The sequence below is a fragment of the Peromyscus maniculatus genome, chromosome 4, assembly GCF_049852395.1.
Source record: "Peromyscus maniculatus bairdii isolate BWxNUB_F1_BW_parent chromosome 4, HU_Pman_BW_mat_3.1, whole genome shotgun sequence".
Lineage (NCBI taxonomy): Eukaryota > Metazoa > Chordata > Mammalia > Rodentia > Cricetidae > Peromyscus > Peromyscus maniculatus.
The window spans coordinates 48712590-48738282 of NC_134855.1; the positions used below are offsets into that span (position 1 = coordinate 48712590).

At 44.6% G+C, this 25693-nt stretch overlaps 2 protein-coding genes across 10 annotated transcripts in view; one reads left to right on the forward strand and one right to left on the reverse strand.

Annotated features, from left to right (window-relative positions):
* Mettl8 (methyltransferase 8, tRNA N3-cytidine) overlaps positions 1-19706 on the reverse strand; it is a 93364-nt gene extending 73658 nt beyond the window's left edge. For 3 of the 7 annotated variants that reach the window (XM_076569640.1, XM_076569642.1, XM_076569639.1), the window contains exon 1: positions 19482-19706. In XM_076569640.1, the coding sequence (XP_076425755.1) occupies positions 19482-19669 (188 nt within the window). In that variant the 5' untranslated portion in view covers positions 19670-19706. Of the gene's footprint in view, positions 1-12717; positions 12833-18135; positions 18216-19481 lie in introns of all 7 variants that reach the window. The other 4 variants (XM_076569641.1, XM_015987818.3, XM_076569644.1 and 1 more) reach the window with 4 other exon arrangements.
* Positions 19707-19728: 22 nt separating this feature from the next.
* Dcaf17 (DDB1 and CUL4 associated factor 17) overlaps positions 19729-25693 on the forward strand; it is a 29191-nt gene continuing 23226 nt past the window's right edge. Inside the window, exons 1-3 of one of the 3 annotated variants that reach the window (XM_076569637.1) lie at positions 19729-20239; positions 20602-20705; positions 23784-23874. In XM_076569637.1, the coding sequence (XP_076425752.1) occupies positions 20114-20239; positions 20602-20705; positions 23784-23874 (321 nt within the window). In that variant the 5' untranslated portion in view covers positions 19729-20113. The remainder of the gene's footprint in view (positions 20240-20601; positions 20706-23783; positions 23875-25693) is intronic. The other 2 variants (XR_013050507.1, XM_076569638.1) reach the window with 2 other exon arrangements.

Consider the following 25693-nt stretch of genomic DNA (forward strand, 5'->3'; position numbering starts at 1 on the left):
GCCCTAGGAAAAATGTTTTAACCAAAAGGCACAGCCTTTGCTATGACACCAAGGTATGAATCTGTTCCAGATGTTTTACAGGCACCTGCAGGTTCCTGAGGAAAGAGTTCTGCTACTGTATCTAGGAATCTGGCCTGGTGGAAACTATTATCAGTCTCTGGACAGGTTCACTCCTCCTGCCAGACTTAGGCCAAGGCCAGTCCGCAAGGAGCCATCCAGATAAGCCAGCCCCTGCACCAGCTCCAAGGACACCAATCAGGCAAGTACTGGCAGGCTGACTTCACCCACATGTCCACTCACAAAAAGCTCCATTATCTCTTAACTCTTATTGACACTTTTATGGAATAGATAGAGCCATTCCCCACCTCCAGGGAAACAGCAGATATGATGGCTCAGGTAATCCTGGAACACATTTGCAATTGGGCATGCCATCCCCACAAGCTCCTGGGACATCAGTGCCGGTACCACCTCTCCAGACTCAAGTGGGCACCTATCCAGGATAAATGTGCACACCTCCATTCCATTCCTTCTGGCAGTCTTCATTCTTCCCATGGCTAGCCCCATTCATAGGGCCGGTGTTTATAATCTATTTTTTCTCCTAGCAACTTGTCTTCTTACTTCTTCAAGAAACAGACCCCTGAGGTCTCTAGAATGGCAGTTAACCGAATGTTTCTTCACCCACACCTCCCACTGAGCATGAGCCCACCGATTCTTGACTCTCCCTCTTCACATAGTTCCATGCCAACAGGAAGTAGCCAGACTTGAACCAGCGACCATATATCCAAGAAGGTTGGGGTGTTCTGTTGGAAACTTCGACTCAGCACCCCCCCCCCACACACACACACACACACAAACTCTGCTCCTTTCAGCTCACCCAGAGACGCTCAGGACCAGCCTACAGGATATTTACAGGGTATTTAAGCTCCAGTCCATAGACCTGTTATGTGATTTCTCCCCACCCCCACCCCACCCCTGAGGTCACCCAGGAATGCTTTGCTCAGATTAAACCTGGTCCTTTACTTTTAATTCAGCTCGATGTGGCTTATTGTGTCGGAGGAGAAACCTAATACCAGGGATTCAAAAATACTTGAATTAGTAATTCCAATCAAAAATTTAAAAGTGTTTTGGGGGGAACTTGAACAAGTAATTTAAGGGTTCATTTGGAAAAATGAAAAATAAGCATACAGGAAGCGCCAGGAAAAGAGAGAGAAAATGGATAATGGTTCTAGATTGGGCTGGGCTTCCGGGCAGTGCAATGGAAGTGGGCTTGTTAGCCAGACCTTGGAGCACCTATAAAAAAGTGAATCCTGGCCATGTATCTAATGCCAGGATAGAGCCACAACAAATGCAACAGGTTAGGAAGTCCAGAAACTGACCAAAATAGATATTAAAAGGTCTTTCTGTAACAGCCAGTGTTTTGAATCAGTGACTTAAGAGAGCAATGGCTAATTCAAAGGAGTACATTAAGAAAATGGGCTACCTCCCATTTTGGGGAAATATTATTTCTCTGTTCCACATCGAACATGAAGACTGCAGAAAAACCACACTTGGGACATAAAGCAATCACATCTTAAGCCAGTAAGATGGCTGGGCAAGTAAACAGTCTGAGTTCCATCCCTGGGACCTGCATGGCAGGTCCTGCAAGTTGTCCTCTGACCTCCATGCAGGGCACATGGACACACCCCTCCAGCAATTAAAAAAATGTATTTGCAAAAAATTTAAAGTTATATCTTCTAAGCTTAGAAAATTATAAATATTTCTAAAAAGTGGGGAGGAAAAATCTTATAAACATGATATCAAACTATAAAAATAAAAAGAAATCAATTGATGGGGCTGGGGGGACGTTTCAGTGGTAAGAATGCTTGCTTTGCAAGCACAAAGACCTGATTCAAACCCCATATAAAAAGCCAGACATAGCTGTATGGACCTATAATCCCAGGGAGGAGACAAGCAGATCCCAACTACTGGGGAATATTATTTTAATGTGTGTTACTTTTGTTTATGCTGCATTTGTTTAACTCTGTGAAGCTGTGTTACTTTGCCTGTCTAAAACACCTGATGGTCTAATAAAGAACTGAACGGCCAATAGCAAGGCAGGAGAAAGGATGGGTGGGGCTGGCAGGTGGAGATAAATAGAAGGAGAAATCTGGGAGAAGAAGAAAGGGAAGCAGCCAGAGAAGGAGGAGGACTCCAGGGACCAGCCACCCAGCTACACAGCAAGCCAGGGAGTGAGAGTAAGATTTACAGAAGAATGGGAAAAGCCCAGAGGCAAAAGGTAGACAGGATAGTTTAAGTTAAGGAAAGCTGGCTAGAAACTAAGTCAAGCTAAGGCCAGGCATTCATAATTAAGAATAAGCCTCCATGTATGATTTATTTGGGAGCTGGGTGGCAATCCCCCAAAAAGAGCCAAAAAACTAACAACACCCAACACATTATTGGCCAGTCAGCCTAGAGGAAACAGAGTTTCAGGTTCAGTGAGAGACCCTATCTGAAGGCAATAAAAGGGGAGAGGGAGAAAGGAAGACTTCTGGGCTGGAGAGATGGCTCAGCAGTTAAGAGCACTGGCTGTTCTTCCAGAGGTCCTGAGTTCAATTCCCAGCAACCACATGGTGGCTCACAACCATCTGTAACAAGAACTGGCACCTTCTTCTGGCCTGCAGGCATGCATGCAGACAGAGCACTGTATACATAATAAATATATTAAAAAAGAAAAAAGAGAGGAAGACTTCTGACTGACACATGTACACACACAGGTGTGCACCTGCACACTCATGCGTATGCACACTCACACACAAAAAGCATGAGAAAAGATTTTGGAAATGTTATAAAAGATGGTGGGGATATTTGTAAGCTATTAGGATGTTTTATTACCATCCATAAGAAATGCTTAGAAAACAAGTAGAAATGACCTCAGTAGAAAATATGCTAATGTCATTCACAAAAATAAATGCAAACCGCCACTCAGAAATGCTTACCACCAATCATGTCTTCGGAGATTCTTCAACCTTTATCCTAGGCTGAGAGTCCTGTAGCTGGTTACAAAATGGCTGCACCAGTTTCAGATACCACACTGACAGGACACCCTCCACATCTTTCTTCAGTCTCTTTTTAGGAATGAGGAAACTTCTTACAAGCTCCCCAAAGACCCACTCTCAAATGTCACAAGAACTGAGTCGCAAATTATCCCCCAGCTAATGTCAGGTGAAAGAATGGGCTGCTATGAGCCACTGAGAATTCAGCTTCTCAGTGTGGTCCACAGAGGCCCCCAAGTTCCCATCAAGGATCGTCAGAGGTCAGAACTGTTTCCACGATCATATTAATACGTTACTGGCCTTTTGCTCACTGCCACAGCCCACCGACGACGACGACGACGACGACGACGACAACGACGACGGCGTGTAGACAGTATGGACGCAGTAATCGCAGGCTGGCCTGACGCAAAGCAGAGGTAACCAACCTTGCTGAGCTGCTGGCCTCTTCACTTACCGGACTCTCAGGACGGCCCCCACCCTCACACACCTCTACAATGAAGCCATAAAAAGTGTCTTCACGGAACACAACTTTCCCTTTGTCAGTTCCTCAGAAATAAAGCATGCCTGTTAGGAAAACAACAGACACCACGTATTGCCTTTCATAGAATTTGAGCTTTTAGGCAAAATTTAAAATTCTAGTGAATGTGTGTCCACCACTGTGAGGAAGCAGCTTTCTAATACTTGTGCACTGCTGTACTGAGGGTAAGATTTATTTATGACACAAGGAAATGTGTCAACATTTGGAGGACCCACTATAATGGATGAACTACTATTTTCCAAAATACCAAGACATGTTACAAAAGCACACACAGAGGGTGAAAGCTTTGTCCCACCTACAAAACAGACCAATGAACGCCTGTCAGATTGATTCCCTATGTAGCCCAGGCTGGCCTGGAACTCTCTATGTCGACCAGGCTAGTCTTGAGCTCAAAGAGATCTGCTTAGACTTCTGCCTCTGTCTCCCTAGAGCCGGGATTAAAAGTATGCATCATCCTCATAAGGAAACATGATGGAAAATTCCATTTTTAGAAAGATGTTGTGTAAAATAATCAGAATATATTAAGAATTTGTCACAGCACTGATTGTACATATGCTGAAAAAGTATAGTTATTTTTATAGTACTGGCTAAATTATTAAATGCATATCCATAGAGAGGAAAAACAAGTATCTGCAAAATGTCGTCAAACTTTTAAACTTATTAATACAGAAAGAAGTTCTCTGAGAGGTGGAGGAGAAAAGCAGGAACAAAGTCTCCGGATGGCCCCTTTTCGGGACCTGCATGCAGCATAAGTGCACATGCGCAGACGTGCTCTGGGAAGATGCTTCTAACTCTGACTCACAGGTGGTCTCGGCGAATCTTAAAATGTTTTTTTCCTAGTTTGGTTGGTTGGTGTTTGTTTGTTTGTTTGTTTGTTTGTTTGTTTAGACACAGGGTCTCGGGTAACCCAGGCTGGCCTTAAAATGCAATGTAGCAGAGGCTGGTTCTGAACTCCTTATCCTGTCTCCACCTCTCAAAGGGAAAAAATCCTCCAAGTACCTTTGTACTTACAAGACAATTATTTTTAAAGTTAGTAAGTATACAAGTTCCACATAATATCCACACGTAAAGGAAGGAGGGGAAGATGCTGGCCTGGGTACTAGGTGGCATTTCCACTTGAAAGGTTTCATAAGCCCCCATTAGGATGTCAAATTCTAGTCATCTAGAAACTTCCTATTCACCAACTACAGCAGGCGCTTGCTACCTTGACTTTTTGTTTTTCCTTCAAAATTACACACATAATGTAATGATCAAATAATGATATTTATCATGTCATTGTGTGGGGAACCATTGAACGGCTCTTCTAGTTCTTTATAACATACACTAAGTGGTTGTAGCTACAGCCACTATATGAGAGTAGAATGGCAGCTGACTCCATTTTTTGAACCAGGTAAGGGACACCTCCTGACCCCTCTTCCCCTCCCCTTCCCGTCCTCTGGTGACCACAGTTCTCCACTGCCATGTGGCATTATGGCTGCTTTCTCTCCTCATTTAGCAACGGTGGCTCTGATGCACCACGATCTTGTCATTTATAGTACTTGTTAATCACCAGACAGCAAACACAGATGGCCCCAGTCAGGTCCGCCCAGCCCTGGGAAAGCTCGTGCGCCCTCTGGTGGGCGTCTCCAGAGAGACAACTTCCCAATCACAGGCGTTTTATTTGCCTTTCGGTTTCCAGCAACTGCTTGCTCAAAGAGACAGCTCCTGACTAAAGCATTGCTTTCTTTCTTCACACCAAAGAGAAACATCAAATTGCTCCGAAAATATAATCCATCGAAAGCACTGTGGGGCTCTGTATACTAACTTCAGCAGTGATAAGAAAGCATCATAAAAAGCCAAGCATGGTGTCCCAGACTTATATACAATCCCAGGAGTCCAGCGGTTGAGGAAGAAGGATCCTGAGTTCTAGGCCAGCCAGGGATACATAGCTGAGCCTCTGTCTCAAACAGTTAAAGAAGGAGAAAGGGCTGACAAGATGGTTCAACAGTGAAGGGTGCCTGCCTCACATGCCTAGCAACCTGAGTTCCAGCTCACACCTGCACTGGGTGGCCAAGTCAGGAAGCAAGTTCAAGGCCAGCCTGGCTACAAAAGGTGTGTTACAGACCAGTCAGTGCTACACACCTGAGAACGTATGTCAAAAACCCAAACAAAAACCAGGATGGCTTAATCAGAAATCTGCTGAAGACCAAAAAAGTTAACTTCAGAATCTCAATGCAGGGGCATCTATCCTCACAGACAGAAGGCCCTGCCAGGCTCAGTGGCTTTGGCATAGACTCTGTCATGCCTCACACAAAGCAGGAAACTAAGGTTAAGAATTCTTAGTGGTAAGGGGCACTTGCAGAGGACATAAGTTCAATTCCCAACCCCAGTCCAGGGGGTCCAGCACCCTCTTGTCACCCAGCCTGGGCACTAGGTATGCACATGGCACATAGACATACATGCAAGCAAAACACCCCTATACATTAAAAAAGGAATTCTCAAGTCCTGGCCTTGCTTTCTCTTGGATCTTTACAATCTTGATGCTTTCTCCTTTAAGAATGCAGCATTAAGGATACAGTTCTGTTGGCATGCCAACCCCAAAATCAGTATGTAGAAGAGGAGCAATGCAGTGAAATTCAGCTGTAACCACAAAAATGCCCCAAACTAAAGAGCAAAGTGGAGATGATAAACAGAATTAATACATATTGCCACACATTCCTCTCAATCCTCTCCTTTATCATCTCAGACCACAGAAGAATTTATTTAATAGAAGACAGCGGAGGCTGGAGAGATGGCTCGGTGGTTAAGAGCATTTGCTTCTGCAAAGGACTCAGATTTGGCTCCCATCACCCACATTAGCGGGTCTGTAACCACCTGGAGCTCCAGTTCCAGGGGATCCGACACCCTTTTCTGGCCTCTGCAGGCACTGCACACACATGCATGTATTCACTCACAGGCACATAGACACATATGCATAAATAAAAATCAATCTTATGGGGGAAACGAGACTCGGCGATGGAGACAGGGGGATGTGACATAATTTTGGTTATTAGGGTGACCGATGAGGCTAAGAAGGGAACCCCAGCATCCCAGCATCTGGCTCATGTTTTTGTTTTGTTTTTGAGACAGGGTAGTCCTCTATGTAGTCCTGGCTGTCCTGGAGCCTGCTCTGCAGACCAGGTTGGCTCTGAACGCACAGAAGTCCTCCTGCCTCTGCCTCCTGAATGCTGGAACTAAGGGCGTGCACTCGGCCCAGCTTGGGTTCATCTTAACCACTAAGCCTGGCAGCTTCTCTGCAGAGGCATTCACCACATTCAAGAAAAGTTTCAGTTTCGGGACAGTTCTGGGTTGACTGCTAAGTTAAGGATCTCCTGAGTTCCCGAATATCTGACATACCTTCTTCCCCCATGCAGCTCTTGTATAAATTTGGTGCGCTTGTTACCATTGACAACAGCAGAAAAACATTATTACAAACTTGAGTCATACTTCATACTTCATCTGTGCTGCCTTCATTTCCCCTAATGTCCTCTTCTCTCCCAGAATCCCCGCCGGGATACCACGTTACAATCGGCTGCCATATCTTCTGATCCTGTTTCTCAAAGTAAGACTTTCCCTGTATTTCAAGGATCCCGTTTTTTGGGCATTTTGTAGGATGTCTTTGGCAGATATTTACCACATTTTTCTTAGGACTATAGTAAGGACGAGGTTTGCTTGGGTTTAGTTTCGGGGCTGGGGAGGAAACCCAGGCCTTAACGCATGCTAGGCAAACACTCTACCACTGAGCTACACCTCCAGCCCAAGGTGGTGGCTTTCATGGAGGGATGTCCCAAAGGAGACTGCAGACCCTTAGCTGGTCAAGGTGCTGAGAATAAATGACTGCCGAATGTCCAGCCATAAGGGGGACATCGAGGGCTGGTGAGGTGGCTCTGTAGGTAAAGGCACTGCTGTGAAAGCCTGGTGACATGGTCCCTGGAACCCACACAAAGGTGGAAAAAGAGACCAGACTCCCAGTTGTTTTCTGACCTCCAGGCTCCTTCCACTCTACTAATCAATATATTCCTAAGTGGGGGAGCTCTATCACCCCTGCTCCAAGGCTGGGGACACACTGCAGAAGAAGGGGAGGAAAGAATGTGAAAGAGTCTTAAGTGATTGGGAATGGTGTGGAATGCTGAGTGTAGGCACAGCATGGCCACTGCGTTCTTGATCTCAGAGCAGCTGTGATTACCTGCACAAGAGGCGCACAAAATCAGGCTGGCTATACTGTGTCGTGTGGGGGGGGTGCTCATGGGACCCCACCACGTTCTTTGAATATTTATATATAGACAATGGTTGGTGGGAGAGAGAGAGAGACATTTTTTTCAGTGGTGTACTACTGGTGAGGTACCCACACCCTTGTAACAACCCTAATAAAACTCACTGGGTCAAAACAAAAACCATGGAAGTAGAAGGCAGGATGTGTGTGTGTGTGTGTGTGTGTGTGTGTGCACATGCCCATTGTTGGGAAGAGGAAAGTGATTAGCAGAAGTCGGGGGGAGACAAAAGAGAGTAATGGGGTGAACATGATTGAAATCCATCAGGTACTTGGATGAAAGTGGCTCAATGGAACTCATTAATATGTATAATAATGTGTGCTATTTAAAGACATTAGAGAGAGAGAGAGAGAGAGAGAGAGAGAGAGAGAGAGAGAGAGAGAGAGAGAGAGAGAGAGAGAGAGAGAGAGCGCACAGAAAAGGAACAGGGAAAAGGCCACGCTGGGATATTAGACTATACTCTTCAAACAAAACATAAACATTTAAAAACAAAAAGAAGTGGGGAGTTGGAGGCTGAGGAGGCGCAGCAGTGGGTGAAGCCACCTGCTGTGAAGGCATGAGGGTCTGGGCTTGAGTCTCTAACCTACCCGAAATGTAGGTGTTGCTGTGCATGCCTATAACCCCAGAGCTTGGTAGGCACACAGAGGTGGACCTTGGGGACTTGCCCAGCCTAGCCAAAACAGTAAGTGACAAATTCAGACAGAAACCTGTCTCAAAACAGAGTGGTAGAGGACACGCTGGCTAGTTTTGTGTCGTGACAAAAGCTAGAGTCATTTTGAAAGAGGGACCTCAGCTGAGAAATGCCCTCACTAGACTGGCCTGCGGACAAACCTGTGGTACATTTTTCTTCTCGTGACTAAGGGTTGGTGTGTGAGGACCCAGTTCACTGTGGATGGTGCCACCCTGGGCTGGTGGTCCCGGATGCTATAAGAAAGCAGACTGAGCAAGGCATGAGAACATAGCCTCTGTTTGGGGTTCCTGCCTTCAGTTCCTGCCCAGACTTCTCTCAGCAATAGACTGTGACCAGAGAGTCGTAAACTGAAACAAACCCTTTCCTTTCCAAGTCCTCCGGGTCATGGTGTTTATCACAGCAATAGAAACCCTAACTAAGACAGAGCCCACCAAAGCCCTCAAAGTCAACACATGGCCTTCACGAGCGCAGGCATATATTCCTTAGATACGCCACTATCTATCATTATGCTTGGTTTTTACCCCTTCATGCTCTCTGGTACTGCAGGGTGCTACAAGCCATCTTGTTTAGTCCTGATCCAACACTCCAACCAGCCGCTTCTTCCCAGCTTCGCTCCTCTTGTTAGAGTCTGGGCCCGGAGAATGCTCTTTGCTACTAAGTTGCCTTTGCTTCTGTACCCCTGGTGGACAAAGCCAGCGAATAGAATACACGTGTGTAACAAACCAACCAGATTCCTGCCTGTGGCTCTACCCGTCTACACTGTACACATCTGCATCTGCATGGAACTAGAGGTCGAATCTGCTACATCAGGAGCTGCGGCCTCACAGGTCAGGCCACCACCCCTAAGTCTCTCCTCTTAGGATGAGACAAGCAAGCTCTGTTTCTCCCTCGCTGCCTCCCTCTTCCCCTCCTCTTCCTCCTTTCTTTCCTCTTCTCTCTCTCTGGACTGTAAACTCCTAGTTTCAGCAAATGTACACCATCATTATAGTTGTACATAAAATAGTTTCTCACCCTAAAAAGAACAGTCCTCAGTGTACCGTACTAACCCTCTGCATTCATACCGTAGTCTTTTTTTTTTTCCAGACAGGGTTTCTCTGTGAAAAGTCTTGCGCCTTTCCTGAAACTCACTCTGAGGCCCGGGCTGGTCTCGAACTCACAGAGATCCGCCTGCCCCTGCCTCCCAAGTGCTGGGATTAAAGGCGTGTGCTACCACTGCCTGGCTCTGGCTGTATTCTTCCTAACAGAGAATGCACCGGGTGTCCTATTTACATCTCAGGCTTTGCCCTTACATGATGCTTGTATCTGTAAGCATATGTTATCTCACTGCAGTCCTAAAGTATCCACTCAGCAGATGACTGAGTGAACCCAGAGGGAGGAGGGGGCTTGTTCAAGATCTCAGTGGTGCTGCTGCTGGGGCTGCAGCATGACTGACTCTGGCTATGCTGCTCTTCCCACTGCGCAACCCTTCCCTGCAGCTGAAAGTGGGGCTAGCTGTGCAGTGTGGAGGGGTGCTGGGGCCACTGAGACTCTATTCTGTGCTGATTAAAGCTTTGATGGTATATATATATATGAGGAAATGGAATCTAGTTCTGGAAACTGGGTGAACTTGATACTTCAGAAGCCTTCCTGCTGTACAACACCCCAAAATGCTGGGTAAACAAACCCAAAATACAGATTATTTTAACAACATACATCACTGAGCCAGTAAGCTAGAAAGATCTTTCCAGAAACCAAAATTCCAGATCTGACTGAGCACTGGAGCCAGCAGCAACCCAAAGCCCGCAATGCACAAAAACAAAATATGTCACCACGTTTATCTAAATGGACCCATTTAGCCTATCCAGTGTATCTATGTACTTTACCACATTATCACACTGGAGGGAAAAATCAGATCACAGCAGCAAATATACACAAAGCATGGATGAAATTCCATGTCTAGTTGATCAAACAAACAGAACTTTTAGCCAATATGGAACAGGAGAGAACTTTATTAACCCGATAAAGACCCATCATCAGCAACCTGCAATGCTAAGGGTCTAGGAGTTAGATCGGTTCCCTAGCAGGCAGACAAATAAGGAGGTCTGGAAAGACGAGACATGTTTACACAATGGTTGTGAGTCATCAGCCATCCTGTCTTTCTTTAAAAGCGACCAACCCTAAGTTGGAGGGGGAAGAAGAGACTGGATTTCTTCACGTCCTGAGTTGTCCTTCGGAGTGGTAGTCGGGTCGGGGAGCTTGGGGGTGGGCTTTTTCTCTGTGAGTCCGCTGCATGAGTGTTTTCTCACCCCCAGTACAAGCCTCCCTTCAACTGCTGATTCTGACTGATCCGGTTCGTGTGTTCGAGACTTCTCCACTGCTCCCTGCTGCCCTCTTCCTGCCTTTCAGCTTTAGGGGGCAGAGCAAAGGAACCGTTAAGACCCCTGGCTGGTAGCAAGGTCACCCCCAGTAGCAGCTACTCTCTATAAACACTAGAGTGAGCTGTCAGTGTTGTCACCCGAGGAGAAGAAACTCAACCGCACACTTGGGTCAACACAGCCAAAAAGGAAACAGAAATAAAAGATAAAGGGCAGAAAAATAATAAAATGGTCACAATTTCCTGAAGGATTATCAACATCGAAAAAACTCCTGAAGCCCACAAGTGATGATTATCATAATTAAAGAGGAAGCCTGGGCAAGAGTGCTCGACCTACCGAAGACATATGCATGTTAATCTACTCGAAACAAGAGTAATATTAACAAATCTAATTGGGTCAGCCAGGTGGCTCAGCACGTAAAGGAATTTGCCACCAAGCCTGATGGTCAGAGTGTGATCCCTGGGACCCACATAGTGAAGGAGAGAACACACCGGGGAGCTGTCCTTTGCTCCCACGTATATACCATGGCAAGCACATGCCCCACCCCAGAGTAAATACATTATGTAATAAATTTAAAACTAGAATTTTTAGCCAGGCATGGAAGTGCAGGTCTGTAATACCAACATGGGAGAGACTTTGACCGGAAGATTAAATTTGTGGCCCAGGAACTTCATAATGAGTCCCTGTTTTAAGAAAGCAAAAAAAAAAAAAAAAAAAAAAAAGCATACATATATCATTTACAACATTTATTAAAAATGATATTCTTAAGACTTCTGTGGGATGGTCTGTATGGCAAATTACTCTGATTGGTCAATAAATAAAACACTGATTAGTCAGTGGTTAGGCAGGAAGTATAGGCGGGACTAACAGAGAGGAGAAAAGAAAGAACAGGAAGGCAGAGGAGACACTGTCAGCCGCCACCATGACAAGCAGCATGTGAAGATACCCGTAAGCCATGAGCCATGTGGCAAGGTATAGATTTATGGAAATAAGTTAATTTAAGCCATAAGAACAGTTAGCAAGAAGCCTGCCACAGCCATACAGTCTGTAAGCAAAATAAGTCTCTGTGTTTACTTGGTTGGGTCTGAGCAGCTGTGGGACTGGTGGGTAACAAAGATTTGTCCTGACTGTGGGCAAGTCAGGAAAACTCTAGCTACATAAGACAATGCAAAATATTTTAGGAATAATTTTTAGGATAATATTTCCTTTTAAGAAAATCACCAAACTTCAAAGAAACTAAAGAAGATCTACGGACATCAGAAAAGACTGTTTCTATAGACTAATTTGAAATGGGTAGGCTGCTGATGCTCTTCAACTTGATATAATATCATCCATCCCAATCAAAATCCCAAAGGGAGCTGGAGAGATGGCTCAGCAGTTAAGAGCACTGGCTGCTTTTGCAGAAAACCCGTATGCAGTTTCTAGAGCCCACACAGCAGCTCACAACTGTCTATAATCCTGTCCTAGGGATCCAATGCCCTTACCTTATGTCAATGGGCACCAGGCATGCATGTGGTGCATGTACACACACGCAGGCAAAACACTCATACACGTAAAATAAAATAAAAAATATATCTATTTTTTTAAATTCTAGTGAGGTTTTCTGTGGAACTTAAGGTGTTTTAAAACAAAAAGTACAAATAGAAAAGAAAAAAATTCTGAAGAGATGGAATAAGGTATAAGCTTTGCCCCACAGCTGTCAAGCTTTGTTACAAAACTGACTGTAATAATTAGTCAGCTATTAGCTCAGAGAGAGAGAAAAACAGAACAGACCAGAGACTAGAAACAGACCCAACGATGTGCCGTGGCTTACATGTGGTTCAGATGTGTCCCCCAAAGGCTCATGCACAGGAAACTTGGTCCCCAGTGGACAGGTGGTAGACCTTCAAGAACAGGGCCCAGTGACGGTTAGTGGACTGCTGGAGGCGCTGTACGGGAAAAGGAGTAACACAGTCCCCACCAGACCTCGGTCAGTTCCTGGTTCCTGTCACCATATGATCTGACCCATGTTCCCACCACGATGCCATTGACCATGTTGTGATGCAGCCAAGGAAGAAGACACACAAATTCAGCCTCTGGATCTTACCTTTCAGCCTCCAGAAGTAGAAAATTAAACACTTCTTGATTAAGTGTCCAGCCTCGGGTATTTTGTTACAGCAACAGAAGACAGATAAAACCACTACATATGAAATCTGATGAACAGTAGAGCTAACACTGCAGCTCTACACAGAATGAGGACTAATCAATAAATGGTTCTGGACAAGTGGCTAGTCACATATGAAAAATAATAAAATGGATCACTCATTTGTATCATTCCCACATTAAATTAAAGACTCAATGGAAAAGACACATTCTTAAAGCTTTTAGAGGAAAAAAAAGGGTGGGCATTTTGTGACATTGAGTTAAGAGCTTCTTAAACAAGGATCACAAAGTTTTAACCCTATAGAGAAATTCTAAATAATTTTTACCTGATTTAAATTGAAAGCTGCTTTTCTGTATATATATCCCCAACACTCACATGGAAAAAATGTGTGTTGGTGTATATCTGTACCCCAGCAGAGTGGAAGCAGAGATGGACAGATTGTCCTAGGTAATTGGTGAGCACAGGGTTCACTGAGAGACCTTGCCTCAAAGGCAAGACAGAGAGAAATCAAGGAAGACACCAGCATCAACCTCTGGCCACCACATGCATGTATACACATAGACACGCAAACATGCATACACACACACACATGCACACACATACATACATGCATGTACAGCATAGCATACACATGTACCCATGCACAAGCTATACATACAAGTAAGTAAAAAAGAATTAAATCTTGGCTGAGTGTTTGATATCACAAGATGTAGAATATCTTCGAAGTTTTTTTCAGAGTAGATATAGGTTTTATAATTATAAATGCTGAGTATATATACCACTTTGTATAAATGCCTAGGATAAACTGGCAGGAGGCACGTTTAGGACCCTTTCAGATATTGTTGGAAATTCTGTCCTAATCAGAAGCCAAAATTCATTTCACAATTTATTTATGAAACTGAAGACTGTAACCCAAACAGAAAATCTCAAATCAAACATTCTAACTCGGCACAGTCTAATGATATAATAATTTGGTGCTCACATGCTGAGGAATGATGATAGAGAAATATGGACAGTCCTTGTTTCCCATATTCAAATCAGGATGACTCTGAGGAACAGAAGAGCTTGTATAGACAGCACCAACACTGCAATTCAGAGCCTACAATGGCCTTGAGTCCGTGTGCTGTGTGGTGCGCCAGGCAGCATGTGCTGTGTGAAGTGTGGCCACCGTGTGCTCAGAACTGAGGCCGCAACATTGGCAACAGTGCCAGAAGCCCACCAGATTCACCACACACTTCAGTTCTGAATTAATTCTTGGTTGTACATTCAGAAACCTTTTACTGTTGCCAAACATCTCATGGCCCCCACATTCAGACATGAGATCCCATAACGGCTGGAAGCCAGTTTAAGAAGCTGGGCCCACCACTACATTCTCCACACTGTAGCCACATGTTATTAAAACGAACTAGATCATGCTACTCCCCTCCTCTAAGCCTCTCGTGGCTTTCCGTCATGACAGAATAAATTCAGACTCCTTCCTTCAGCCTGAAAGGCTGGTCATGGTTTGGTCCCTGCCTACCGCTCTGAGTTTATCTCCCTCCTGGATACAAAAAACACACCAGACTTCTGGACAGTGTAGAAAAAACCAACTTTGTCGTCACAGGCCTTGAGGACCCTGTGGCTGAGCATCCCTTTGCCGGAATGCTTGCCTTTGTTTGAGAAAGGGTCTTGCTGCAATTCTGTAGCCAAGGCTAGCCTCAGACTCACATGGACTGGTCTGCCTCAACCTCTTGAGTTCTGGGATTACAAATATGAGCCACCCCATCTCTTTTTCCTGAGACCTCTGTAGAGCAGTCCTCATCATCATTCAAGGCTCAGCTTGAAAGTCCCCCCCTTAGAGAGATCTTCTCCGGCCACTCTGGCTCAAATGGGGCTCCCAGTGATCCCAGTGCTGAAAAATCTATGTTTTCAACCCATGATGATTAGATGCAACACTGAGTACTGTCTAGCTGGTCCTTCTATCACAGTCACAGCTATACCCTGCCAAACAGGTCCCAGCCCCGGCAGAGGACAACTACTGCTGAACAATGGCCTCCAAGGGCCGTCCTTCAAATTTTGTTTCAAATACTCAAAAGTCTGAGAGCTTAAATACTTAACTAAAATATCTTTCTTTAAGCAAATCATATAAGCAGATATTCTGCTAACATAAAACAAAGAATGGGGGAGTGGTAAAAAAAAAACCCAGTATTTATTTTACCATCCCCCCAAACTAGAGAATCTGTAATCATAAGCTGCATCTGTTAATGCTATTATGAAAAACACTCTTTTTTTTTTTTTTTTTTTTTTTTTTTTTGGTTTTTTCGAGGCAGGGTTTCTCTGTGTAGCTTTTCGCCTTTCCTGGAACTCGCTTTGGAGACCAGGCTGGCCTCAAACTCACAGAGATCCACCTCCCTCTGCCTCCTGAGTGCTGGGATTAAAGGAGTATGCCACCACTGCCCGGCCCCACTTTCTTTTTTTAAGACAAGTTCTCACATGTAGCCTTAGCTGTCTGGGAACTCCCTATGTAGACCAGGCTGGCTTTCAATTCTTAAGAGACCCATCTGGCTCTGCCTCCCAGGGGCTAGAACTAACTGAAAGTGTGCAGCACCAGACTGGCTGAAAAATACCTACTTTAAAGGTACACTTCACAGGGATTTGTATTTCTCATTTCTGTTGTGGCTCCCTATGGATTTAAAGAGTAAGAGGAAACAAAATCTTCATTGGTGCTAAAAGCATTTAGTTGCTGATAAGTTCTACACATTGGTTTTGTAGGCCATTCATTCATTCATTCAACATATGCATGCATTAACCACATTTTAAGTAGTGTGCTAAAGAGGCAGAACAATATCACAGCTCCTTTTTCTGCCCAGGCTAGCTCAATACAGTGCCACAAGTATATAGAGTAACATGGGGTCACACTCAAGGCTGCTTAGCTGGAGGGGGTTGAGGATAGGGTTCAGGCAGAGCTGTGCCATCCGGGGAGAGTCTTGAGCCTAACAGCTAAGAGAAAGGAAGAAAGGGAGCACTAAAGAAAACCGAGCAGAAAGGCTTGAACAAGTGGACACACACCAGCACAGGGACAGACATGAAGGGCGGTCAAGGGATGAGGCTGAGCTGTAGCCATGTCCTTCACGGGACACTCAGGGGTTCTGATGGACCCTCTATGGACCCTTAGGGATCGACGCATGTGTCCTCCAGACTGTTAGCCTGATCAAGAAACCCTTATTTTCAACTAGATTTAAAAAAAAAAAAAAAAAAAAAAAAAACAAAAAAAAAAAAACCTTCAAAAAGGAAATAAAAAGAACCTTAACAAAAGGATAGTCAGGATGATGACTATCTAGATGCTCTAGATGGCATCGTTCACCCGAATGCTGTCCAGTTTCGGGTCCCACGTTGGGGTTTAGGGGTGCACTCCTCAACAAGCTGTGCGTTTGCCATAAGTGCAAAGTAATGAAAGAGTCTGGCTAGTTTTATGTCAACTTGACCAAAACTAAAATCACTGGAGAAGAGTAAACCTCAATTGAGAAAAATGGCTCCATAACGGTGGTTCTCAACCTGTGGGTCAGGACCCCTTAGCGGGTTGATGATCCTTTCATAGGGTCCCCTAAGACCACCAGAAATATTACATTACCAGTCAAAACAGTAACAAAATGACAGTTATGAAGCAGCAACGAAAATAATTTTATGGTTGGGGGTCACCACAGCGTGAAGAACTGGATTAAAGGGTCACAGCATTAGGAAGGTTGAGAACCACTGCTCCAGAGGACCAGGCTGTAGGCAGGCAGGCCTGCAGGGCATCTTCTTAATTAGTTATTGATGGGTTCATTGTGGTGGGGTCACACCTGGACAGGTGGGCCTGGGTTCTGAAAGAAAACATGGTAAGCACAGCCCTGAGGAGTAAGCTGGTAAGCAGCACTCTTCCAGGGCCCCCACATAGCCCCTGCCAGGGTCGGAGGTCCTGCCAGGGTCGGAGGTCCTGCCAGGGTCGGGGCCCCTGCCAGGGTCGGAGCCCCTGCCTTGGCTTCCCTCAGTGAACTGTGATTCAGGATTTATAAGATAAATAATCCCTTTCCTGCCCAAGCTGCTTTTGGTGGCGGTGCTACAGCAGCAGAAAAGTGAACAAGACCCTGATGTGTAGAAATGATGTTATCCTGTGAGGGTCAAATAAAGCCCAGGCGCACTAACCAAGGGAGGTCTTGGGTGGTTTAAATAAAGACTGGGGCACTGAGTAATCTATAACACTAGAAAAATACCTATAGGTCTCAATGGAAAAACAGTGTCCATGAAGAACAGGACAGACTGATTGATGGGCTTTCTGAATTTTTAAGGTCTAGCAAAACAGTCCCACTGATCACAATGAGTAAGCATTTGTTCATTTAATTAACAAATGCCTGGTTATTAGAGTTGCATAAAAGATACATAGGACTTTATATAGTTTTATATTTACATACGTTTAACATACTAAAAATACTTTAACAATGGAAGATCCTGGGTTGGATTCTGGCTTGAAACATTATGAGGTGGGTGACTAGGAGCCACTAAGAAGGATGTGACAGCTTCGTGCATTAGTAAAGGCACTCTACAAAAACTGTGGCAGGTTGGGATCGAAAATATCCAAGCAGAGGCAGAAAGAACAATCAGAAGGCTAATTAATAACATGATAAAAGTGGGAAGGCACTAAACTACTCAGAAGAAAAGACCGGACAGAAATAGAATCAAAAGGACTTGGTTGTGGGAGAGGCAAAGACAGTCTACTGACTTTCTCTGGGGAGACCGGCGGTAAGATAAATACCACAGGAAGAGAACAGGTAAGAAAGAGTATAGGCTGTCCAAGCTGTGGACACTCATGCAGCCCCTTCTTGCTCCCCCACAGCTCCAGCCTGCTCACAGGCTGTCAGAAATGGTGAAAGCAAGCCGGGCGGTGGTGGCACACGCCTTTAATTCCAGCACTCAGGAGGCAGAGCCAGGGGGATCTCTGTGAGTTTGGGGCCAGCCTGGTCTACAGAGTGAGATTAAGGACTAAATCTACATGAAGAAACCCTGTCTCAAAAAACCAAATAATAATAATAATAATAATGATAAAAGAAAATAGTGAAAGGAACCACTTACCATGATGATTTAGGGGTCAAGCTTGATGCCTCAGGAAGACCTCAAAAACACTTAGAGGTAACTGGCCTTGAAGTACCACCCTGGTAAGAGTGCAAGATGAAGGGAAGACATGTAAACAGACTTCTCAAGCTTACAGAATCCCCAGAGGACAAGCAGTTGGATCTGTTAGAACCGGAGGACTTTGATCCAAACCAGGAAAGGCAGCACCATTATAATGGAGCAGCAAATGAGGATGATGCCCAGCATGTGTGAAGGGTTGGTCTGTGTCCAGCCACTGAGTAACTCACTGCTGGCACTTTGTATGCAGAAGTGAATGCGTGGAGGGCAGAATCACATGTCCACCACTTGCCATTGTATTTGTTGTAATATTCAACTATCATGGTGCTTTTAAAGTTATGTGAACGACAAGCAGATACACAAGCTCGGCCATGGTGGGAGAGCACAGAGAGACAGAGCTGCAGGAAGAAAGAGATGATGAGTGCAATTCAGCAATGATTTGCATTTCGCTTCAGCCAAAGAAAATCCAGATATATTTTTCTGGGTTCCAGTTTTCTCAGTGACAGCTGCATTCATGAATGACCAAATTAACTATTGTAGAGCTTTCTAAAAATACATAAAGCACTCCACCCTGTGCTATCAGCAAGTCATGAAATATCAGCAAAAAAAAAAAAAAAAAAAAAAGGCCAGACCCCAGAGAAAATGCATCAAGGGTAAAAAGACAGCTTTTCCTTTCCTTTTTTCCCCCCTCTAAACAAAACAAAACCCCTAAGCGCTTAAATTGCGACCCAGCACACTCATTTGGTATTGTACTTATAAACTGTCAATCAGAAAGCTGGTGCGATTGCTGAGTTTTTCTTTAAGCACCTAAGATCAGGAGTGACAAACCAAGTCTAGGTGGGAGATGCAGACGCCTCACTAAAGGGGTTTACAACAAACGAATGGTGGCGTGTGGTATACAGTTAAGGAAATTTCAGTGTGCTGGGAATTTTGGACACGCAGGCAGAGCTAGTTAACAGAGAATGTTAATTTTTACTTAGGGACGTCAACCTGGATTATCTTAGGCAATCCAATAGGAATGTGAGCATTTCATATTTTATTCCCTATATGGGGGCGAGGGGAATGGAAGCAAGGAGGAGGGAAACAGCAATTATCACAAAATCAGCCAGGGTCCCCCGCTGGCCACACTAGGGGGCCTCTGAGAAGGAGAAATTTAATCTTAACTTTGGTGGGAAAACCAGCATCTTGCACCACTAATTCCAATTCGAAAGTGTTTATACAACCAAATGCTTAAGTCAACCTCATCCACAACGTCCCAAGTGCGGCTGAGGCCAAGCCGCAGGGCGTACCTTTGGAGGGTCCCACTGGACACAACGCCCCTCCGAACACGTGGCCAGAGCCTCGCGGGGCCAAAGCAGGGCGTCCCACCACCAGGGCGGAAAGGGATTGCTCCCTGGGTGCGGGGCACACAGAAGAGACGCCACCAGGAGGCGGCCGCACAGCCGCCCCAGAGGCCTCCCACGCTAGCCTCGTGCATCCCGGAAGACGACCCGACCCACCGCGCAGCCCTACGGCGCAGCCTATCAGGGCCGGGAGAGGAGGGTTGAAGGCAGGGCGGGGCGGGGCCGGACTAGCCCTCGCTCTGCCTGATGGGAATTGTAGTTTTCGAAAAAGAAATCAAGTAAGGTGGGGGGGGGAGGGGAGGCCATGGGAACTACATTTCCGGGAGAGGGAGTGTCTACGGCGGGTCGCGAGGTGCGGCGTGCAATCCCGAGAGGAGTTGAAGGAAGGGCCATGCAGGGGCCGTTGGTTCTCTTCCTTTGCACCCAACCTGAGTGGTGCTAAGTCTTGCTCTCTGCCCCCGAGTGCCCAGTGCGGGGCTCCAGCGTCCGCCTTCCCTTGAGGCTCGCAGGTGGCGGCTGCCACCCCTCGTGGAAGTGAGGGGCGCGCCCCTTCACGGCCCTGCGGACCCCAGGCCTCCATGGGCCGGACCCCGAAGACCAATGTGTGCCGCCGGCTGAGTCGCCGGGCTCTAGGCTTCTTCACACGCGACGCCGGCGTGGTGCAGAGGACGAACCTGGGCATCCTGCGGGCGCTGGTGTGCCAGGTGACGCCCGCTGTAGTCGGGGTGCCTAGGGTCCACCCTCCTCCCAGCGTGCAGTTTTTTACACGCTCGGATTTCCTTTGAGGGTTATAAGTGGGGAGGGGCATCTGTGTCAGGCAACTAGGATGTTAGTAAATAGATGCTTATAGGTCCGCATCATGGCTTTAGTTTTTAAAAGCTTTTGCCTTCCTGCAAACAATCGATCTAAAAGTTGGGCATCCAATTAAACCAACACGTGTAGGCAGAGGGAGGAAGAATAAAAAAAAACAATGTACTTGAAAGTAGATTTAAACTACCCACTTAAAAATGGTTCCATAGCAGGTAGCTGAGTTCTTTCCTAAACCGAAATTCTTTGTATCTTTCAGGAGAGTACTAAATTTAAGAATGTTTGGACAACTCATTCCAAGTCACCTATAGCCTATGAGAGAGGAAGAATATATTTTGACAATTACCGGTGCTGTGTCAGCAGGTAAATCTTGGTGATGATTTTTTTTTTCTTTGCTGTAATTCACCTGACCGTAGTTTTTATAGAACCACGTGCCTTCTTTAGTGCTTAGTGAAATAGGAAGATGGAAAAATGAATCCATAATAAAACCAGGAGGAAAATGCATGCGATTTTAAAACCTCGTTAAATCTAAAGTTGTAGGTTTCATCTTCGTAAATACTTATTTCACACAAAATTATAGCATAGGCAAAATAATACGTTGCTCAGCACAATTTGCTGCTTTCTAACATTAAAAGGTCAGAGTCGAGAAAACAGGTTATGAAATAATTAGATGCTGCTTGAGAGACGGGTATTCGTATTTTGTTTTAGAGGTGCTTACTTTTTTTTCCCCAAGAGAAAGTATTCAAACAAAGGCATAGGATTTATAGATGCTTAATATTTAACAGCCTCATCCACAACCACTCAAGGTCAGGCTACAGGGAAAGCCATAGTGAGTTGATGCTTCTACCTAGACTAAGAATTATCGATTTGCCTCTCTTTTCTTTCATTTCTTTTTTTTTTTTTAAACTTTTGAGACAGGGTTTCTCTGTGTAGCCCTGGCTGTCCTGAAACTCGACCTGTAGAACAGGCTGGTCTCGAGCTCAGAGATCTCAGCCTCTGTCTCCCAAGTGGTGGGATTAAAGGGGTATGTCACCACTGCCTGGCTCTTTATCGTGATGGTAAATATTTTAAAGCATATTCTAAACACATCCTTCACTTTGCATCTCTAAAAAAAAAAATATGGGCATTTTCGTTCTGTGTCTACTGAGGCAATAGGTCAGTCTTCAATGCCATTCCTCGGGAGCCATCCACCTTATTGTTGAGACAGGCTCTTATTTCACTGGACCAGGAAACTAGGTTTCCAGTAGATGGTCTGGCCAGCAAACCCTGTGAATTTGCCTGTCTTCACCTCCCCAGCTCTGGGATTACAAATGGCAGAAACCATGAGAAGTGGGGATTTAAATGCAGGTCCCCTTGCTTGCGTGGAGAGCATTTTACCAATTGAGCTATCTCCGAGGTGATAACATCTAAGCTGTTTTCTTATTGGATTAGAAACTAGAAGTCAGAGAGACTAGTGATTTTTGAGGTTTGCCTTGACTCTAGTCCAGTGGTTCTCAACCTTCCTAACGTTGAGACCCTTATGCTGTGGTGACCCCCAACCAAAAAATTGTTTTGTTGTTACTCCATAACTGTCACTTTGCTACTGTTATGAATCGTAATGTAAATATCTGATGTGACATCGAAGGGGTCGTGACCCACTGTTGAGAATCACTACTCTTACAGTTATCCTTTTTGGTTCTTTGGCAAATCAGCTAACCTACAATTTAGCCTTTAGTGTTAGTGAATTACCCGTGACCCTCTATTTGGCTTCCAGTGATTTATAGAGTGCACATGTGCTTGAACTCCTCCACATCTGTTGCAAATAAAGTCAGTTTTATTGGAAAGAACTGTGGGCTATCTGTTTTGGAACTGCTTCTCTGCCCAGGCAGTCTTCAAGCCAACTCTATGGGGCTGGTCACAGGAGTTGACTCCCTTAGTGGAAGAAGCAGAGCAGGTCAGGTGGGTGGAATACTCAGCTTAAGGAAGCAAGATAAGGCCAGTCTGGACCTTACAAAGAAAGAGAAGTGATGTCAGAGTCCTGTTATTCTACACTGTAGGATACCCAAGTAGAGCCTCCCTGGGGCCTGGGCAGAAGAGGTCCTGACTTTCAACTACACTAACATAGGACTCAGCCTCAGCAACACATGACTGGGGCTGGATGAAAATGGTGTCACTCTGCCTGTTCTTGGGAGAGTGCCTTCTGAGTCAAAGCAGCAGGGGGAAGGATCCTAGAAGTCTCGGCCATGACAGTTTAGAGCTATGAATGATACCATCTTCCTGAGCTGGAAGGAAGAAAGAAGGAAATGTGCTTGGTGCAGACATTGAGGCCTCCCACTGTCCTTACTGAATTCCAGAAGGTTCTCGTGAATAACTGCTTCTTTGTGTGCTTTTATAAGAACAACCAGAGGCTTAAGTGGTTGGCCCTTTAATCATTTCCTTCAGTTTTTTTGAGCACAGTATCTGTTTTAAGGCTCTGATTCTAGGTTTGGAAATCCAGACATTGTCTTCTATGTTTATGATACTCATCACCACACCTTGTAGTATTAACACTGACCCTTAGGGATTGTTCAGTACCCAGCTCATCAGTTTCCCAAGTCAGACGGTTGTTTTGATTTTTAAAAGTTCAGTTAAAGTAAATGCTCTTGATTAGTGTCAGGTGTTCTTCACCACGCTGTTAAGGAGTATTGCACCTACGGGTAGAATCACAGGAGATTGCTTTTGCTCCTGTGACATTCTGTTGGATTTAAACCTTCAAGTTACTGAGAGAATATCAGAGGCGAATAAAATGTCATCCTAAAGATTGTTTCTTTTCACAATAGTTGAACTTTAAAGTTCTTCAGTTAAGAAAACATCTATGACCACATCTCAGTAGTTATCAGAGAAGTAGAGACTAGCTGAGGGAGGTGGCGGGCTGTAGCCCCAGCCCAGGGAAGCTGAGGCGAGAAGGATTGCTTGAGAACAGCCTGGGCATGGTAGCAAGACTGTTTCAAAAGTAAGCACCAGGGATACATTGTTCACTTTTACGGAAGGGAGCGGGTAGATGTAGTTCTGGGACAGTCTGGGTCCTGGCAAGCACCTTAAATGTTACCGAAGTCTAGCCTTGAAGTTGCTGGAAGATACAATGTTCAGTGATAATGGGATAAGACACATTTAATACTTTTGAAAGAAATAAAATATACATAGAAAGTGTTTCCCTTTGTATCCACAAATGCTTATTCAAATTAGTGTGTCTTAGAATTACTATTGATGAAACAGCGTGATCAAAGAAACTTGGGGAGGAAAGGGTTTATTTGGCTTATGCTTCCACAATACTGTTCATTCCTGAGGAAAGTCAGGACAGGAACTCAAACGGGATAGGAACCTGAAGGCTGGGGCTGCAGACATGTGAAAGAAATGTCTCAAATCTGAACAAAGACCACCTCAGTTTAAAACTAATAATGCTTATTTTCTTTTTTTTCCTAGTGTTGCATCAGAGCCAAGAAAAATTTATGAAATGCCAAAATGTTCCAAGGCAGAAAAAATTGAGGATGCTTTATTATGGGAATGCCCAGTGGTGAGATTTCTTTCTAGAGCATTTTTTTTTTAAAGCTCCCTCAACTCTTAAATGTTTTGTTTATTTATTTATTTTTACATTTATTTCATTTTTTAAAATCTTATACATGAGTACTGTGTTCACATCATTTCTACCCCCTCTCTCCATTTCAGTTCCTTCCATGTTCCCTTATACACACTCCCTCTCAACATCATCAACACACACACACACACACACACACACACACACACACACACACACACACACACCTGCTGAGCCCATCTCCTGTTGCTCAGATGCGTATGTGTTTAGGGCTGACCCCCTTCAGATTGGATAACCTGTCAGGAGGCTAATCTCTGACAAAGACTGATTCTCCCTCTCAGCAGCCATTAACTGCCTGTAGCTCTTCATTTAGGGACGGGGCCTCATGAGATTTCCCCATCCATGTTCGAATGTCAGCTGGTGGTGGTGGTGTGCAGGCCTTCTTTAGGCAGCAGTATTGTTGAGATTTCATGGGTGCAACTCCCTGCCATAGATAGAAAACACAACCTCGTAGCAGATGTGCCGGTCATCTGGCTTTGCATCATTTCTCACCCTTGTCCATGATGTTCTTTAAAGCATTTTTGTTTAGAAGGACTAGTCATTGTTAGTGTATTATATAAAAGATAAAACTTAAAAATCTGTGACTCCCAAATCTTTAGAATAACCAAGAAGAGAATGTGTTTTTTCAGTATTAATACAAAGTTATCTTTAAAAAATCATTATTACAGGCTGGAAAGATAGCCCAGCAGGTAATGGTGCTTCCTGCCAAGCCTGCTGAACTGGATTCAGTCACCAGGACTCACACAGAGAAAGGGAGAATCAAGTTCCAAAACTTGTCTGCTGATCTCCCACACACACAAATGTAATTTTTTTTTAAATCAGTAGTTGGAATTCACTTATTTATTTTGAACAGGCTCATGTATGAACCCAGGCTAGCCTAAGACATGATGTAGCTGAGGATGAGCTTGAACCTTGGACTCCACCCACCCCTGAGTGCTGGGATTATAGGTGTGCACCACTGTGTTCAGTTCATTATGAAAAAATTCAAATTGGAGATAACTTATAAATCTTAAAAAGTTAGAAACTGATTAAAAGTTTTATAACAATGTAAGGTAGTTTACACTCATTCTTGTGAGCAACTGTTATGTAGATCTTTGAAAGTAAATTCTTGTAAATACCATCTATGAATGTAGTTAGGGAAAAATAGGATAAAAATGAAAGCTACAGGAGCACAAGTTATCCCCTTAGGCCAGCATTGCCCTGGGTGTGCGCCTTTCAGAACACTGTTCCCATGGGGTGTGAACATACAGATTACCAGGGAAGCTAGGAGGAAGCCGTCTGGGGGGAAAAAAATGGAACATGGAAAGTTCCAAAGATTAAACAAGGAAATTTGTCACATTCCTCCTCCATCTTTAATACTACCGCTTCTAATAATGCTCGAACACACAGTGAATGTCGGACCATCTTGCCAAACTCTTTAATCACAGCCCTTTTTTGAGGGACAGTTCTTCCATTTTGAGTTTTCCATAGCATCATTTCTAGGAAATCCTCTTAGGACACACTGCAGCAAATTAATCATGTCTGTGAGTCTGGTTGGTTGCTTTTTAAGAGAACTCCCAGTCTGTGACCAAAAGTACTATCTGAGCCATGGGCAGTAATATTCTGAATGTAATGTTCAATTTTTTCCAGGCTGTTGTTTTTCCATAAAGCTGTAATTTTTTTAAACTGTCGTTGCCCCTGTAATTAACTCGCTTTTCATAGAGGTCTCCTTTTTAAAAATTAGAAAGTTGGAAGCCTG